General features: G+C 38.6%; 1 protein-coding gene across 1 annotated transcript in view; it reads left to right on the top strand.

Moving 5' to 3' along the window:
• CORIN (corin, serine peptidase) overlaps positions 1-18,835 on the top strand; it is a 149,293-nt gene that overhangs the window by 59,587 nt on the left and 70,871 nt on the right. Inside the window, 2 exon segments of the mRNA XM_040600424.1 lie at positions 12,464-12,553; positions 16,603-16,784. Coding sequence (XP_040456358.1) covers positions 12,464-12,553; positions 16,603-16,784 — 272 coding nt within the window.

Here is an 18,835-nt window from a genome sequence, read left to right as displayed (position 1 = left end):
AAATCAGACTTAAAACCCCTGTCTTGACACAGTCCAGTAGCACTGCTAACAGAATGTGACTCAGTCCTGAAAAGTAACACCAATGAAGCAAGAACATCTTAAACTAGTGGATATTCTTAACTAATGAGTTCTAAAACATTCAAGATAGTAACTTTGTCCTTTTGAGTAGTATTAGTCTGCAACTATTACCACCAAATACAACAGTGGTACTTCATTTGTTCTAAGAAAGATCTGTCCTTGGAGATGTTGGTCATGATTAATGCTTTAAGCTAGTGAATTCTACTTTACTGTTGGGAGACACTAAGAGTTGGCCAAAGGTCAGTTACTGCAATGTAGTGGGTGTTTATTTACAGCAACTCACTTGCGTTGGCATCCAGTGTGCTGTCATTGTGAAGTCACGAACAGACTTCAGCTATTACGTTCAAGACAACAAAAAAAATCTGGGAAAAGTTAGTGTGCAGTGTTTTCAGATTTTTGAAAGAAAAAGAGGGTCTATTTTAAAGCCACAATTAATGTAAAATTTAAAGATTCAAAATCAATAAGAAGTTCATAGTGGGTCAGCCTATAAATGCACAACGCAAACAGTCTCATGAATGATGCTTTCTAATAGTTCTTGCACTCTGTGAATACTCATGTTTCATCAAAATATAGTAAAATAGGCAAGCTATATGAGATCCTGAAGGCCTTTATATATGGCTTATTTCAGACTTTTTATGCTGGGAATAAATTTGAAGGTTATGGATTCTCATAATACCTCTTCACTGTCATGCTGTCTTCTAAAGCAGAAACTAATAGCTTGAGTACTTCCACTAATCTTCTGTGTAGAAGTGTATTCCAGAAAGCTGAGGAAATGCCTTCCATTGATAGATCCCTAGAGTCTCCAGTCTTTGGAAGTCAAACTTAATTTAAGCTCTGCCTAGAAAATAGCATTAGGGCAACGCGAATTAAAAAGTATAATATGCTGTCATGGTAAAATTCTAATGCACCTTGCATTTCTGTATCTGATTACTCACGATGCGTTTTTTCATGTCAGACATCTTTGAAAATAAAGTTGTGAAGTGGCTTATTTTCAGTGAGGGCTCAAAGTGTCCATCTGAGATCATGGTTTTTTATGCTGGGTGCTCTACAAACCTGCACTGAGGGGCAGCCTCCTGCCTCTGAAAGTTTATAGCCCAGCTGAACAAAACAAGTACAGGGTAGAAAGAGAAAGTAATACTGTCACATCAATAGCTAGGGAAGCCAAGACTAAGCAAGGAAAGTGCAGCAGAGCAGAGAACTGAACCTGTGACACTCAGATCCTGTGTCTTCAGGTACAACGTTATTTTTCCTCTTGATTAAAGTCTGCAAATTCATTTCACTTATTATCATGTATTTACTTTACTTGTGATCAAATAGCTACTGAATGTAAGATGAAAAAAATCTCTGCTGTAATTTGACTTTTTGCTTTTTAAATTTTTTTTCCCCCTGGTTGATTGTAAAGGGAAAAATAATGTAATGAAGGGAAAATGCTTTCTTTGCTTCTCAGACTCTTTCAAAGGAGTTTGTCATGTTAATGTCTATATGTAGCAAATATTTTTGTTGTGCTGTAATATCTGTGCTACACACAACAGCAACCAGGTCAAGACTTGTGGAAAGCCAAAGTCGTCAGAATAGGGCTACATGGTATGTTGGGGCATGGGATATTAACTAGTGAAAATTAGGCTAACAAGAAAAAGGTTCTAAGAAGGTGTGAACAGTTTGTAAGCAGTCAAATATCCTTTGAAGAACTGCTCTGTTACGAATCATAGTGGCAAATTCAATTTTGTGCTTTTTTCTTCTTTATTGTCTTCATCTAGCTTCTGTAATTTATAACAGGAAAGAAAATAAAATGTCTCATTTTCATTATGGACATAAACTAGGATGAAATATTAGGTAAAAAAAATATATCCAGAAACATTTTATAAGCCAACAGTTTAAAAAAATTTGGGGTGGGGTACAAAGGAGAGGAAGAAAATTTCTTTCAAGTCCTTGTAGAATATGGAAGAGAATCAAACTTCATAGAGGAAGGGAACACTGTCATGTTTTGTACAACCCATGAATGAGATCAGTGATGGGGCTATTTCCATTTTCCTGCTTTTGTGAACTACACTCTAAGCTTATCCATGGTAGGTTTTCTTTTTTTTGTCCTGCTTACAATGAAATTAATTTTTATTTGATTTGCTTTTATTACAGTGCACATTTAGGAGTTTAAAAATAACAAGACATTATATAAAACCTGGGTTTTAGAGTTAATGGAGGCTTTTGAAGTGTTTAGGAGAAAAAGTTCACAGAGTCACATAGAACTTGTTTACATAGCTAAGGAGAATTTTTATTTTATGACTTTGAACAGGAAGCTATCGGCATACGTTTAAGTCAATATCTGTTAAGCAAAGTCCATAATGGGTTTAACTGTGTATGAATGAGGTATGAATATGCATGAGTTTGGATAGGCAGTCCTCCACTGGCATGTTTCAGCTTTGTTTTTATCTACCTAAATTTGGTAACAAAAGCAGGTAAATGTGCCAAGACAAAATAGCAGCTGCTAGGAACTGTGGGTAAACAGTCTGATAGGTAGTCTGTGACATGGCTGCTATGCTATCTTTTTATAATGCAACTGCATGGAGAAGTCAAATTATAGTTGCACAGGGAACTTTGTCATTCTGCAGCTTTTAAGAAATGTTTAAATTTTACATGCTTGTGAAGTTACAGTTTCAGAGTAATTTTTAAAGTAACTGTATTGAGAAACTGTCCTGGAAGGACATTTAGATTCCCGTATCATAATCCTATCAATAATGGTTTAATTAGAATTGGTGTTACCTGATTTAAAAAGTTAAGCTACAGCATTGGCAGCAATCACTTACCAGTTCTCTGAGATAGAAGGTGGGATGATTTTCTTGTACCTCGCACTGCCTTGTCTTTTTATGTTCTTCTCATGACTCCATACAGTGCATTTCTTGCCATGACAGAAGCACATGGGGTGCAGTCTGCTTTCAAATGCTTATAAAGTGGCTACCAGTTGTTTCCCAGCTTTGCAGGGATTTGCTTCATCCTTTTAATATGCTCTCTTTTTGATGGTGCCTCTTCAGACCAAGCAAGTTAACATGACTCAAAGAGGCTATTCCAGCTGGAGTTTTGGCAATGGTTGCCTATTAAGGAGATTAATCTCTTTTATTCAGCCTTGAAACAGAAGATTATAAACTTTTTATTCATGAATAAAGCAGAGGTGATGTTTTGTGGATGAAGTGCTTTATATTTAGAATGTTTGATATCACGTGTGTTTTGTTTTAAATGTTGCTTTGAGCCCTTGGGAATCCAACAGACTGATTATGTACAAGAAAACACACTATTATAAAATCTATCTTTAAATGCATAACTGAGTCATAATCCAGCCTTCAGTTTTTAAATCTAGTTGTGACTTGAACCACACAACCTTGGAGATCCCTCTTATAAAAAACATGTATAGTCAAATCCTGTCAAAAGTGAACACAAATTAGAGAGAGAGAGTGTGTGATAAAGTTGTGAATGCTTGCCCACAAAAATAGTGTGCTCTATCTGCCACTCTTATTCATTTTTGTGTCTTTCATTGTTGATTTAAAACAGTCTACAAAGGAAATTGATATAATTGTTAGTTTAGCAGAAAAACTGAGGAATGTGCAGGGTGTGTGTTATTTGAAAAAGCTCAGACCAGCAGAACAAATGCATACTTTTTTCTTTCATTGTGCTTTCTTTCATTTGTACCAGTCAGTATTCCTTCCAATACCTCAGAGTATTTAATCAATAATTATAATAATAGTGATTGTATGGTCTAATTCTTTCAGAAGTGGAACACTGAGGATAGAGTTGCTAAATGGCAGATAGTCAATATGCCATAAGAAACATTTAATAAAGTGTTTCCTGCACAATGCAAGTACTCAGTGTCAGCTCCAGTCTACCCTCAAATTGATAATGCACTAATTCAAGGTGAAATAGAACTGATTTACAGCAACAAGAAAGTGAAATGGTTGACATATGTAATACATAGGGTAGAGCTTCAAAGTAACCAAAATGTCTGCTTAAGGTAGCTGTAAAATAGCACTAAACAGTTCCTGTGTACTCATGGAAGTATTTATGTACAGTAACAGATGTCATATGCAAGGTCATGATTGAAACCAGGTTTCAGTGAATGTGCTGAACATACCTGAATTCTTTTCCTAAGTAAAAGGGCGGTGAATCTAATCAGAGATAGTTCAAACAGAAAATTAAGTAATAAGGAGATACATATGAACAAAGAAAATCTACAATATGCAGATTCAGAAAGTGATGGACTATTTGCATGGAGAAAGGAATTAGACAAAAACAAATCCTCAAACTCCAGCTCCTTCTGTGAGGAAAGATAATTGTTCAAGAAACAAGATTTTATTTCTGCTGTCCTATGACTAGAACATGTTCTTCATGAGATACAAGTGAGACATCGAGTTTAGAAACAGCTGGTTTACATCTGACTTCAAAGGAATGCTCACATATTTCTGAAAGATTGGCTTTGACCATCTTGCCAAGAAACAAATGAAGAAACTTGAAGAAACAGCATTCAAGAAATAGCATTTCTGAAGATAGATCTTTCTTCTTAATTCAGCCTTTATTACTCATGAATAATTTCATACATCATGAGATATCTTATTAGTATCGTGTAACTGTTATAAGGCAGAAAAAATATGCTAATGAGAAGATTATACTTTGCATAGTCCCTCAGAACTCAGACCTTGAATTCAACATGTCATACTTATCACCTTGGCCCCAAGTAGAGACAGTATAAAGGTGATAAATATAAAGTTTCTTTTTGCAGGGAGTGCTACGGAAAGTATAGATAACGATGTGGCATTGGCCAAAATGCCCGTATTTAAAGTTAATTAGCGTGTTTTATTAGAGGACCCTTTCTACAGATGTGTATAGTTTTGAGATGAAGGAAAAAAAGAGCACCATTTAAATTTTTTTATGCCTAATATCTGTCCTGAGCAAAAAAAAAGAAAAAATGGGTTGCTTATGAAAAAGCATTCCTGTAATCACCAAGACTTCCTTGTATCTCCAAGTATTTGAGCAATGGAACTTGAAATTTGGCAGAGAGGTTGCTCTAGTAAGTGGTAAGCTCTTTGTCATGGTTGTCGGAAGCTAGAAAGATAAGGGAAGTAGAAGAGAAAATGTGTTTGCTTTAGGGGAACTCCTTTTATGAAGTTTATGTACCTATGTATATACTTACAGAAGTTAATCCCCAAATTTTGGCTTAACGTGTCTGAAAAATCAGAGCCTCTGAGAGCTCCTCTGTCAGTGTCATGGCTCAGCTAGTGTGAGTGGCCCTGAGAGAGTCTCTATGTCACGGACCCTCCCAGTAGCTAGGGGTGGCACTGGAGCTGGTACATAAAAGGGCCTGGTAAGTCTCTGATGCCGAACCCTTTTTACCGCAATGTGCCAGCAGATGGCAGATGCAGTGTACCATAGAATCATTTAGATTGGAACAGACCTTTAAGATTAAGTCCAACTGTTAACCCAGCTCTGCCAAGTCTACTACTAAACTGTGTCCTTCAGCATGTGACTATGCATTTTTTAAACACTTCCAGGGACGGTGATTCCACCTCCTCCTTGGGCAGCCTGTTCCAGTGCTTGAAAAACGTTTTGGTGAAGAATTTTTTCTTAATATAAGAACTGAACCTCCCCTTGTGCAACTTGAGGCTGTTTCCTCTTGTCCTGTCGCTTGTCATCTGGGAGAAATGACCGATACCCACCTTTTCTCCAGGCTAAACATCCCCAGTTCCCTCAGACGCTCCTCATAGGACTTGTGCTCCAGACCCATCACCAGCTCCGTTGCCCTTCTCTGGACACGCTCCAGCACCTCAGTGTCTGCCTTGTAGTGAGGGGCCCAACACTGAACACAGGATTCAAGGTACAGCCTCACCGGTGGAAAATATAGGGGGACAATCACTTCCCTGGTCCTGCTGGCCACAGTAGGGAACGACAAACCAGGGACAAAATATATGGAAAGCAGGACAGAGATATTAGATGCTGGACCAAATGTTTTCCCCCCACTCAGAGAAGTAGAGGCAGTTTACAATTACTGGTATGTGTAATTTGTAAAGAAGTCAGTGTACAGAAGGAAGGGATTGTTTAAGAAATTAATTAAAAAATTAGAAGCTGGAAAAGTAATATAGAGATACAATGTCATCTTGTGTTGGCCAGAATGGTGCCTGTGGTCCAGTGGGTGTAAAAGCAATGTTTGCCATAGCAGGGAGCATCAAACTCGCACACAGTGTTTTGCCCTCTCCACTGATCTAATGTACTGAGCACGAATTTTTTTCCAAATCACAAAAGAATCTTCTTTCAAAGAATGCATGTTGGTTGGAATTATGGATAGACCAGAGTTAAAAGGTTATCAAGCAGAGGAACATTTTTTAGAACAGTCTGGGCATGGGAATGTCCCTTTGAAAACATATTTCACAATGCTGCTTAGAGGAGTTAGGAGAAAGGAAGGCAGAAAAGAAAATCAGGAGGGTTGGTTATTTTTTGAATGCATATTTTACTGTTTGATTGCCTCCAGCCCTGTTGTCATAATGATTTGTTGTGTGTATTATCTGTTATGAGCTGCGGTTTCTGGTTTCTAAGTTGGTATGTTAACTAGGGATCACAGGTCATCCCCCTACACATGCAATATATTATTACCTATAAATAAAAAAATGATCATTTAAGTAATTCAAATAACTGTTTACAAGAAATGATAATACGAACATGGTTTTTTGCTAATGTTTGTTTGTTAATTTAATAGATCTTCTAGAAAAAACACATAGTTTTTACAAAATGAGATTAACTTCATTTAATAAATTGCAGTAGTTCTAGAACAGAAGCTTTGAGTAAAACTGCATTTTCACAAACATTACAGGCATATTAACACTGGTAGTCTCCTGACTTGTGCACCTGGATTCAAAACCAAAAATGTGTAGATGACAGAACATTTTATCTTACTATAGCAAAACTCCTCTAGTAGGTACAAGCACACAATTTTTTGTAGAAGTTAATAAAAAAAAGGGGGTTGGGTTGAACAGTGGTTAGAGGATTCTCTAAGAATTTGTGTGCTTTTCAGCCCATGTTTAGCCTCTTTTAGTGCCCAGCTTATTAATAAATAACTTTTAAACCATCTGCAGTTAAAAACTAATGAGAGTTCAGCTAGTGAAACATATTAACCTTGCTTGCATAAGTTTGTGTCTCCTGAGAGATGTTGTTGCCCTGCTGGAGACCATAATTGTAAGCACCATGCTTACCACTCCCAGGCTGAGCAGGACAGGCAAATTACAGGATCATGCAGCTGGGAAAGGACCTTTGGAGCGCTTCTAGTCTTCCTCCTTGCTCAGATCAGGGCCATGTAAAGATGGATGAGATTGCTTAGGGCCATTTCCTATTGACTTTTGAGTATCTCTAAGGATGAAGGTACTACAGCCTCTCTGGAGAACATGTTCCAGACACTGTTTCATGGCAGATTTTAGGTTGATATAATTTGGTAGTGCTGCTGAAAGAATCAGTCTTATCCTATTTCCTAGCTTGTTGTTTCCCAGCTCCACAGTGCCCTTTCCATATGCTGGCAGGAGTATTTGTTCAGCTCCATAACACTGGATCAGGAAACTGATCTGAATTGAATTGGGAGTGACTGATCAGATTTATTGTGTAACAGCATGAAGCGTCATGCTGGCACAAAGAGGGGGGAAAGAGGTGGGGAGAGGTTCAGAAGCCAGGCTGAGGGGAGCTAGGACAGCTTCTTCCTTTTGTGACATCTGCTCCTGCCAGCTTAAGTGTTTCTGAAACAATGTGAGGAAGCAGCATGATAAGGGATTACAATGAATTTCTACTTGACAGAGGGGAGTGTAGAGTGTAAATGTGTAATAGGCATGTCTGTGATTCTTCAAGATTCCTGACAAGTTGCAGCTCAAAAAGTTTTAATTTAGGCTGATTCTCGAGGTCTTCCTTTCGACAGTGCTCTGAAGTGCACACAGAAGCATGATTTCTGGAAAGCTGCGCTGGATTAAGGGCACCTATCACAGTCATCTGTGGAAATGGGAGGCTGTCCTTTGGGCACAATGTTGTTTGGGGTGCCTTAATTACCCTGGTCGCACAAACAGAGCAGCTGTGCAGTGTATGATTTCCTCACTTTTATTACAGTTATTATGTTACTACAGAATTCCTGCAGCAATGCTGTGGTTGAAATAGTTTTGTGTGATTCAGAAGACTTCCATTTCACTGTGACAGTTTGTCTTTGCCAAGTGTGAATTTTGTTTGCCAACATCAAAAAGTCTTGTAACCTGGGTTTTCAGGCATATTAGGAGTTCTGTTTTGCAATAGACATTTCTCTAGAGTAAACTAAATCAAGACTGTGCGCAGCGTTTCCATGATAAACGTAAGCGACAGTATTCAGAAATTTGACTTAATTTAGGAGAAATTTTGGCAAATGGTACAAGATTGTAAAAAGAGCTCATAATTGTAGAAATAGTCTTAATATTTATTTAAACTGATTCCTGGCTGAACTATAGCTTTAATGAGTTCATTTACTACATCTCTCCCATTTTCACTGTCATGTTTGAATCAAATGATGGGACCAGTAAGAGAAATCGGGAAGAACTGGCTGCTTTAGTCAGCACACATCCTCTCAGCAGATTATGGTCATCATACAAAACACATTAAATCATTTTGCTAGCTTTTTTGTGGTAATAATTTCAATGGTATATGGCAAAATTTATGCAGCACTTTGCTAAGTATGGTAGAACAGAGAAAGTGCTTCTGCTGTAGAGGGTATTCATTAAATGGCTTTGATTGTTAGGGTATTATAAGCTCAGCTGTGACAGATGGTGCTGTCATATCCAGAAAGTGACTGAAGGGTTGGAGTGGATTTCTGAATTTCTGTTTGTTGCTGATTCCAGATAGAAATAACTCCTTATTTTGTTAAAAATAATTTATCTGGAGTTTGTCTACAAAATAAATTATTACACTGAGTAAAAATTCTAACCTGCATTTTAGAGACTGTATGTGTCCATCCTTACAGATGTCAGCTGAGTTTGGCTACATTGTCTGAAAAGTGTTGCTAGGCCTGAAAGAGATGTAAATTCAACAGCAGCTGATGTAGAAGATGTGAAATTCAACAGCAGCTGCTGCCTTCTTTATTCATTTCTGGATGGGTAAGAGGAGTCTTTTTAATCTAAGGTACCTTTGGGTTTGTTCCCACTTCCACTTTCACTGGAATCAGGAATTTATATTCCCTTCCTCTGAACAGCCTTCAAAGTTTTGTGTGAGCTCTTTGTTAAGTATGGGACTCTTGGATATCAGTGATCTGTTCTAAGACTTCTGCAAGTGTAACTCTTTAGCTGTCTCTTTTCGTTTGCCACCAGATATGACAACTATTAAGGAATACTTAATTGGATTTGTTATTTTTAGAGGAAAAAATATAAGGTATCTTACATATATGAGACTATTGTGTTCTCATAGACTGCCTGCTCTTTCATGCAATCCATTCAGTACCTCCAGCTTTTTCTTTCTCATTGTATAAACTAGGCTTTTTTCAATCTCTTGGAAAGGGCGTTCCTCTTGTGGCTCATCTGTAATTACCAACCCCGTGACAGCAGATCAAATATTCAGGAGCGCATGAGTGAAAAGTAGCTTTCTGCACTAGCTGTGAATCCTTATACTCAGTCCCTCCAGGGCAGATGAGTGGGCATCTACCAGCAATTTGACCAATTAATAGTAGGCCTTAATCCTCTGTAAACAGCTGGAGCCATTCTTCAATGTCCCACCCCTGAGGAACTGAGCCACTGCTGCCTTTTGCCAGGATCACCTCTGAGGCCTTTTTTCTCCTTTAAGGTGTTAGGTGTTTCTCAGACTGTGGGTTCTGTGTAGTCCTTTTACAGGTTAATTATCCATATCTGTACTTACACAGAGGAACCTGCTTCAAGAACACAGCACATGCATTTGAGCTAAAAACAAAGTGGGAAGTCAGAAACATGTGCAGCTAGCTCTACATTCAGTGCTACAAAGCACTGCATGCAGTTGAGGTGCCTTCCCTAAATGCTGCTATATGGATTCAACATAATTGTGTCAAGTGAAATAGCTACAAAAATCTAAAATAATCTGTCTTCTCAGATTTTATTACCATGTAAAGAAGCCAATTTCAGATTTAAACCCATCTCTGGAGACAAAATTAAAAAAGAAAATACAATCTTTCCAAACAGTTGCAAGATAAAGGTGAAAACTGAACAATGAAAGACAGAAATACATGATTTTCTTGATGTGAAAATAAAAACTTAAGCAGCCCATATATTTACAAATATGTGAATCAGAAACTAATACTGAGATTTTTATGTTTGCCTCATATAGCTCTATTCAGTGACTGAATATGCTGCTCTGCAAGTTGGAGGATTGTGAGAGGGTACAGAGAAAGATTTCACAAGAACTCTAAAAAGCTGTAGTCCTGGGTGTGGTGTTTGCTCTACTGTAGAAACTTTCTTCTGTGACATTTATATACTGTGGAAGTTTTTATTGTTAGAAAATCCTGGAAAGTATTAATGACAATTAGAACTAACAATGGCTGGTGTGTCAGCTTGTCACTTCAACTTGTTTGGTTTCAGGACTGTAGAAACACAAAGGATAATCTCAGTTTTCTTCTTTCCATAATTTTCACATTTCATGGGTTTTCCAGTGTATCCTCATCCTCACACCAGCAGTCTCTCACAGTTTTATTACCGGTTCCTTTATTCTGCTTCAGACCGTAGATCTATCATCATTCTTAGAATGTGTGTGTATGACTGCTACAGTGGGTTACCCAACAGTGCTCTATAGCAGGGCTGTAGTATGATTAATACTCCGATAGCTGTGCCAGTTTAAAAGTTTCCTTAAACAGATTTGGCTGAAAAATTAATCCAGCAAAATACCCTACAGTTGTTTTTAACTTGGCTCAATACCTGAATACAGCTTACTGTGCAGCCACAGAAACAGTTATCCTGGAACAACTGAAGGGATGGAGTTGGGGAAACATCAGTAATGAGGACCAGCAGTAGCTGTAAATGTTAATTGGTCTGCCTTCAGTCAGGTTGTCTACTGAACTGCAAATGTAACGTTTAGCCAGAACAGGTGTGGCCAACAGATCCTAAGCGTGATCTTCCTACTGTATTTTCAGCTCTGATACACCAACTTCATTTACAACCTTTTGCTAGTCATTTACCCTCTATTGTTTTAATCTGTAAAATTGCAATAATGAATTTCTGAATAGGGCTTGGCTGTGGCAGCGTTTTTACCAGTGAAGACACTAAGAAATGCTACAGGAAATAATGAACCTAGATATATAATAGAATTTACTAGGTTGTTGCATGGAGAGGCCCTGTAGGATGGTTAGTTGTGTATTTTATTTAATGCGTTTGTCAGCTTTAGCAGTTTCTGCCTCTCCCTTTCCTGACATCTTATGCCTGCTTTGCCTGTATCCCTTTGGAGAGGCCAATTCAGTTGTCAGATGAGAAAAAAGAATATTTTTTTTTGGTCATATTACTTTTCAGCTGGATCAGTTACTTGACCTAGCTTACTATACAGCCTACAAATAGTTGTTATTGCAAAATTGAAAGCAGCACAGAAACAGATGCAGACATTTGGGAACAAGAGCTGCATATGCTGCTGCTGCTTCCAGAAAAGACATACATCACAAGCCATGCCCTCAGTGGCTGCTGAGTTTGAGAGCCAGACCATTGAGCTGCCTTTAACAATTGTTCCTTTAAAAATCTTTTAATTTCTGCAGCAAGAGAAAAATAGTTGCCTAAAGGATCTTTTCCCTCATTACTGCTTCTTGTAGCATACTCCTTTGATAATTTCTATTACTCAGAATAACCACTTAAGTGACTTACAGAGTCTACTGATGAGCCCTGTGCGTGGTAATGTGATTGCAAAAAAGAGAAGTCCGTATTACAGAAAGAGTAATTTCTGAAAAGAATACCTCTAAAAATGTGAAATGTCTTTAAGTGAGTGATAAGGACTAGATTCATGTAGGATTATAATTGGGCAATTTAAATTCCAATTTAAGTGAACTCTGGGTGATTGGCATGAAGAGGAATTTGGATCACCTGCTTTCAGGAAGTGTGTAGTCTCTTTGGAAGCTTAAAATCAGCTAACATTTTTAGAGCATATACTGTATTGTATATGTGTGCTTCATTGATACAAAACTCTTTTGATAAATAGCTTCTCTGAAGTTACCTTATGCAAATTGAAAACTATTTATTCTCTTTACCCTTAATATACTTTTAAATAAACTATAAATAACATTTTTATTTCTTTTGGTGCCATACAATTCTTAATACTGATATTTCTATGCAGCTGAAATAACTGAAGTATGAACTTTTAAGTGTGGGAAAACCGATCACAGAGTTAAAAATATGTCATATATTTGTTCTTTCAGCAAGAGTTTTTTCCATCAGTATCCTGAATAGCCGAATCACACCCTAATATGTTATAACCTGACGCTGTGCCTGCCACTGGTGTCAAATAAATTATGGTAAGATTGTCATAGATCTGCCATTTTATTTTTAAAATGATTGGTCTCTAAGTAGCTGTAAATTAGACTAACCAAGATGGAGATTTTTAATCGCCTTGTCATCCTTCAGTAGATTGTGTGATATGTCCATAGTAAACTTGATCATTATCCAGGAATATTTAATTTATGGAGCACACGTCACTGAAACTGGGCCAAATATTGCATTAATTGCTGGATAATCCTATGTTTTCTGATTTTTCAGAGCTTCTCTAGAGATTGCAAATTCTTCTTGGCTTATTTAATCACTATGCAGTTATTTTTTAGAAGCCTAGTAATTTCTAAGTTATTCTTGTGCAGTGTCCATCTGTGGTGGTTTGGCCTTGTCTAGAGGCCAGGTGCCCACCAAAGCTTCTCTATCACTCCCCTCCTCAGCTGGACAGAGGAAAGAAAATATAATGAAAGGCTCATAGGTCGAGATAAGGGCAGGGAGATCACTTGGCAATTACTGTCACGAGCAAACAGACATGACTTGGAGAAAATGTATTTATTGCCAATCAAATCAGACTAGGATAATGAAAAATATAAAACCTAAATCTTAAAACAGCTTCCCCACATCCCTCCCTTCTTCCCAGGCTTAACTTTACAATTGCTTTTCTCTATCTCCTCCCCACCAGTGGCACAGAGGAATGGGGAATAGGGGTTGCAGTCAGTTCATCACATGTTGTCTCTGCTGTTCCTTCCCTCAGTGCGAGGACTACTCACACTATTCCCCTGCTCCAGCATGGGGTCCCTCCCATGAGAGACAGTCCTCCACAAACTTCTCACACGTGAGTCCTTCCCATGGGCTACCATTATTCATGAACTGCTCCAGCATGGGGTCCCCCATATGGTCACAAGTCCTACCAGCAAACCTGCTCCAGCCCGGGCTCCTCTCTCCATGGGTTGACAGGACCTGCCAGAAGCCTGCTCCAGGGGTCACAGCTGCCTTTGGGCATCCACCTGCTCTGGTGTGGGGTCCTTCTTGGGCTGCAGGTGGATATCTGCTCTACCATTGACCTCCACAGGCGGCAGGGGCACAAGCTGCCTCACCCTGGTCTTCACCACAGTCTGCAGGTGAATCTCTGCTCCAGTGCCTTCTCCTCCTCCTTCACTGACTGAGTGTCTGCAGAGTTATTGCTCTCACATATTCTCACTTCTCTCTCTCTGGCTGCAGTTGTGCAGGTTTTTTTTTCTGCTTCTTAAATATACTATCCCAGAGGCACTACCACCAAGCTGACGGGCTTGGTCTTGACCAGTGGCAGGTCTGTCTTGGAGCTGGCTCTATTGGACATATGGGAAGCTTCTGGCCGCTTCTCACAGAAGCCACCCCTGTAGCCCCCCCACCACCAAAACCTTGCCACAAAACCCAATACAATATCCAAACATTTACACTGCACTGTAATATTCAAATGGTGGACTGCATAAGCTGAACAAATGAGGTGAACGTTCTATATTTGTGATTTTTTTCATATAGATATACTCAATTTAATATGCAGATGAATATTCAGAAAAAAATACTCTTCTAACATTTTAAGAATTTTTTTAACTATTACATGTAAATTTAACTGTGCATAGTTATGTTTTAATATAAGTTTTTACTATTATTTGAAAAATTTCCATTGAAATGAATGATCAGTATGTTGAGAGACCTTTGGAAACAATGAACTATATATTGAACTTTGCTAAAGTTGCACTTGAAGAAATTAGCATACTCTTACTACTATTATCTGATGGCTATATGTCAGGCGATAGCTGCAGTGTGGTGCTTTGGAAATTAGTTTAGGTGGGTCGAGGAGAACCGAGGTCATATCAAATACCTCACACTTGTATAAAAGTTCATCTGAGAGTCCTCAAGAACTCTTTGTGTTTTGTTTTGGGTTTTTTTTCCAAATAGCAGTCACATTTGTACAAATCATAAGAGCAGTATAAATTTGGTTAGCTGTGGTAAACTCAAGTAGATCTCAGTCATGGACTTATTAATGTCCGTGCTATCACTTCTCTGGAAAAAAAACAACCACCGAGGCAGCAGAATATACTGCCTTCAAATTACTGCTTGTGATCATCAGTATGCTCCATTGGACTAGTGGGAACCATTTACGATTAACGAGGTAGAATCACTGCTTACATTCCTTTTCACTGTAATGTAATTTTGTAGCATATCATGCGTTTTCCTAAAAAATAAACAAGAAGGTAACTCTATGCATATCAGTATGAGTAAATTAAATGGCTAGCATCCAAAAATAGATCAAGTCAGTACTCCATTTTAGTTATATGGCATCTTATTTCTTACAGATATTTTGGAACTCAAGTGCCTTCTGTAGTAAGAAGTGGCTTTTCTTTTGGCATTTTCTGTATTAAGGAGCCTCTGTTAAACTAGTGGGTCTGCTCATATGAATACCTCTGCCCAGGTGTGCTTATGCTAATATAACATTTTAGAAGTAGTAATTAGTTGAAAATGAAAAGCTAAAAAATGTCCAGAAGCCTAAATGAAAGTGACTAGAGACAGTCACTTGCCTTGTCAAATCCCCTTGATTTAGGGAGTTTCTTAGGCTCCAGTCAGGAGGCAGTGATGGCTACTGTAGAGCTCTTGCTGTGCCCTTTGTTTCTTTCCATATCAAAGAGATTCTGTGAAAACCAGGAGTGTTTTAGAACATCTTTATCTGAAGAGCCGTTACAGGTCAGATAGCGAACTTTTAATTTGCTGGTACAATGTGCAGAACTAGTAAATGGCAGCTCTTCCTGTCATCAGGAGGGACCATTTGTTCTTGGTTTTGTACACAGCCAGATATGTGCTTTATGGTGCTGAAATTTTCTGTCTTTCAACATATCACAATCTGGTGGTGAAAATTACTATTACAAAATATATCTGCTTCTTTCCAAGCGGCAAGTAAGCTGCCAGCTAGGAAGCTGCAAGGAGACAGTTGTAGAGATAAAGGTCCTTGGCTTGTTTCTGAGATTAACTTCAATACTGCAGCACATAAAGTGCATTGTGTCAAAGTCCTTAGCATTAGCTTGAGGATGTATGTCTAAAGATACTTATTTTGAAACAGTGGTTCCAACTGAAGTATGTAATGAACTCAGCAACAAGACTGGCAGCACACTCCTCTTGTTAAGATACTAAGCAGAGAAAAGCAACTGTACTGACTTCAGAATACTTACGCAAATGAATATTTTGCTTTATACACATTTCTTCATGTACCACTGGTAGTCAGGCAGCACTGGCAGCTTTTTATTCCTTGCTTGCAGGGTTTGCTGCCATGTCACATGGTTGCTAATAGTTCTGTGGTTTTCTCTGTTACTGTAAAATGAAACACTAAGTAGGAAACTGTTAAGTACTGTGGACTTTTTCAATTCAGGCCACTGAACATGGAGTTCTAGCCATGTTTTTGGGATGGGCAGGTACAACCAAGAGTCAGACGCAAAGAGAAAGATGATGTGATCTAAGTAATGTACTAGGAAAAAGATCTTTTCTGTGGCATTATGAATAGTTATGAATGAAGCAAAATTGGATTTGCTATAGATCAAAAGATTCTGCACTAATTTACATATAAACTGAAAAAAGTGGTGTTGAAAATTTAATCAGCATAAGGGTACAGGAGAAAACATGTTAGATGTGGTATGTGGGATCTCAATGAGGCTTCTATGTGAAGAAGTATAATGAAGTGCATGTTTGCAAATGATATCCAAGATGCAAACCTGAGAAGGAAAGGATGAAGAAGCAAGCTTTCTGCTTTGTGGTGTCACTACACCATTATATTAGTTCCAACTATTGATGAAATCTCAACTTCAGCTTGCACAGAATTGAACTCAGAAACTCTTCTGAGCTTGATTTGGGCTTCAGTTTTAGCCTGAAAGCCAGAGCTGATGTCACCTTCAGTGAATAATGAAGATCTGGCACCTTTTTGCTGTAGCTCTGTAGAAGTAAAATTCTTCAAAAGTGTTTCTTGCTACTTTTTTCTCTTTTAAAAAGTTTTCATGGTCCACTAGAGTAATAATCCTTTGTATTTTTGTTCTCTGTCTCTTTTCTCCAGTCGAGGCCTCTTGCCCTGCAGGACATTTTGTGATGCAGCAAAAGAAGGCTGTGAACCAGTCCTGGGTATGGTAAATGCTTCTTGGCCAGAATTCCTGAAGTGTTCTCAATTCCAAAACAAACCTGAAAACGATACCACTACGAGGGTATGCTTCTCACCACATCAAGAAAGAGGAAAGCAGTGTATGTTTCCATTCTTAACTGTTACACTATGTTGATGAGTTCTTATTTAATAATGTATTTTTTATTGTGTAGGAAAAGCTCTGGGATGAAAATATTATTTTCGGTTCCGTAATTATGTGCCTTCACATTACTGTGTGAAAGTCAAGTTTGGTTGTAGTTTTGCTGTGCTTTAATTGTTTAGTCTGAATTTTGTGAGACTTGGATTGATTTGAGGCTTTTTTGTTTTGCATCAAAAACTCTGAGCTGTTTCAAGGAAAGAAGGTAGGAAAAAAGTAATATGCTCTTTAAAAACATTCTGCTGATGTTTTCTTTCCTAAGCTTTAGTAAATGCAGATTGTTATCTCAATCAGGAACCTGATACACAGGCCAAATTTCAAGTGTATCTCCTTTTTCCTTGCTGTAAAAGCGAGCCCAGAACTGACTGAGAGGTAAACTCAAAAATTGTGGTTTCTGTATATCCGCTCATAGAATCACAGAATCATTGAGGTTGGAAAAGACCCTTAAGATCATCCAGTCCAACCATTAACTGAGCACTGGCAAGTCTACCATCAAGCCATGTCCCTGAGCACCACATTTGCATGTCCTTTAAATACCTCCAGGGATGGTGACTCAACCACTACCCTGGGGAGCCAGTTCCAGTGCTTGAAAAACCTTTCTGTGAAGAATTTTTTCCTAATATCCCATCTAAGCCTCCCCTGGTGCAACTTGAGGCCATTTCCTCTTGTCCTGTCACTTGTTACCTGGGAAAAGAGACTCACACCCACCTGCCTACAACCTCCTCTCAGGTAGTTGTAGAGAGCCATAAGGTCTCCCCTGAGCTAAACAGGCTAAACATCCCCAGTTCCCTCAGCTGCTCCTCATAGGACTTGTGCTCCAGACCCATCACCAGCTCCGTTGCCCTTCTCTGGACATGCTCCAGCACCTCAGCGTCTGTCTTGTTGTGAGGGGCCCAACACTGAACGCAGGATTCGAGGTGCGGCCTCACCAGTGCCAAGTGCATGGGAATGATCACTTCCCTGGTGCTACTGAACACACCATTTCTAATACAAGCCAGGGTGCTCTTGGCCTTCTTGCCCCCTGGTCACGCTGCCGGCTCATATTCAGCTGGTGGTCAACCAACATTTACAGGTCCTTTTCTGCCAGCAGCTTTCCAACCACTTTCTAAATGCAAGGCATTTGCATTTCCTCAGAGTTGCTGCTCTTTTCTCTAGATCCAAATCTAGGTGAGATCATATCTGAGAGCAGCAAGCCTGACTCTTTTCTCTCATTGACCCCGTTGCTGGAGTTCTCTTGCTGGCATCTGAGACTTTACTGTTGATATGCATCATCTCATGCACCTAAGTGACAGAGGCTTGTATGGCCCTTCTGTGGGTTCTGACTTTGCTAATAACTTCTGGATGACAATAAACAAGCTGAAATGATACGGTGAAAATTGTTCTTTAGTTTTGTTCAAAAGACCTAAGAAGTTACTCAAAACTACCTTAAAAGGCCAGCGAGGTTATACAGTGTATCTTTGAGTGTTAGTTAATGCTACAAGTAAAATTGCTTGTATATCCTGGGTTGTTTCCTTGCACTTTCTGAATATGCATAATGATATGACCTCAAATTAGTGGACCAAAGCTTTTTTTGGGGGGTATGTTTTGAAGGGTCATGAAGTAAAGGAGGCTGTTGTCCATACCTTCATCTGTGGAAACATTGTAATGGCTGAGATGGGGAAATATATGACTGATTGTGTCTTGTTGAAGACATTTGAATGCTTTCCAGGAAAACTGAACACTATCCAGAAGTCTTTTGTAGGGTTTCTATGGGATTTTCAGCAAGTTACTGTAGTGAAAGCCACTGGGAGCTGTGTTTTAACCATACGATACAAGTATATGCTAAGTATGCCAAAAATTTAGGTCTAATGGATCTCTACAAATGGGAACCATGAACAAGTCATTATAAAAATGTGTATTTCTTTTTCCATGCTTCAAATTCACTTTGTAAAATGAGAATAAAACTGTCCTTTTAGCTCACAGGGATGTGTGTCGATGCCTTTGGTATCATAGTGA

This window comes from Falco naumanni, chromosome 1, assembly GCF_017639655.2.
Source record: "Falco naumanni isolate bFalNau1 chromosome 1, bFalNau1.pat, whole genome shotgun sequence".
Classification (NCBI taxonomy): Eukaryota; Metazoa; Chordata; class Aves; order Falconiformes; family Falconidae; genus Falco; species Falco naumanni.
The sequence above is the reverse complement of the archived record's forward strand: the minus strand, read 5'-3'. Positions and strand labels throughout refer to the sequence as shown.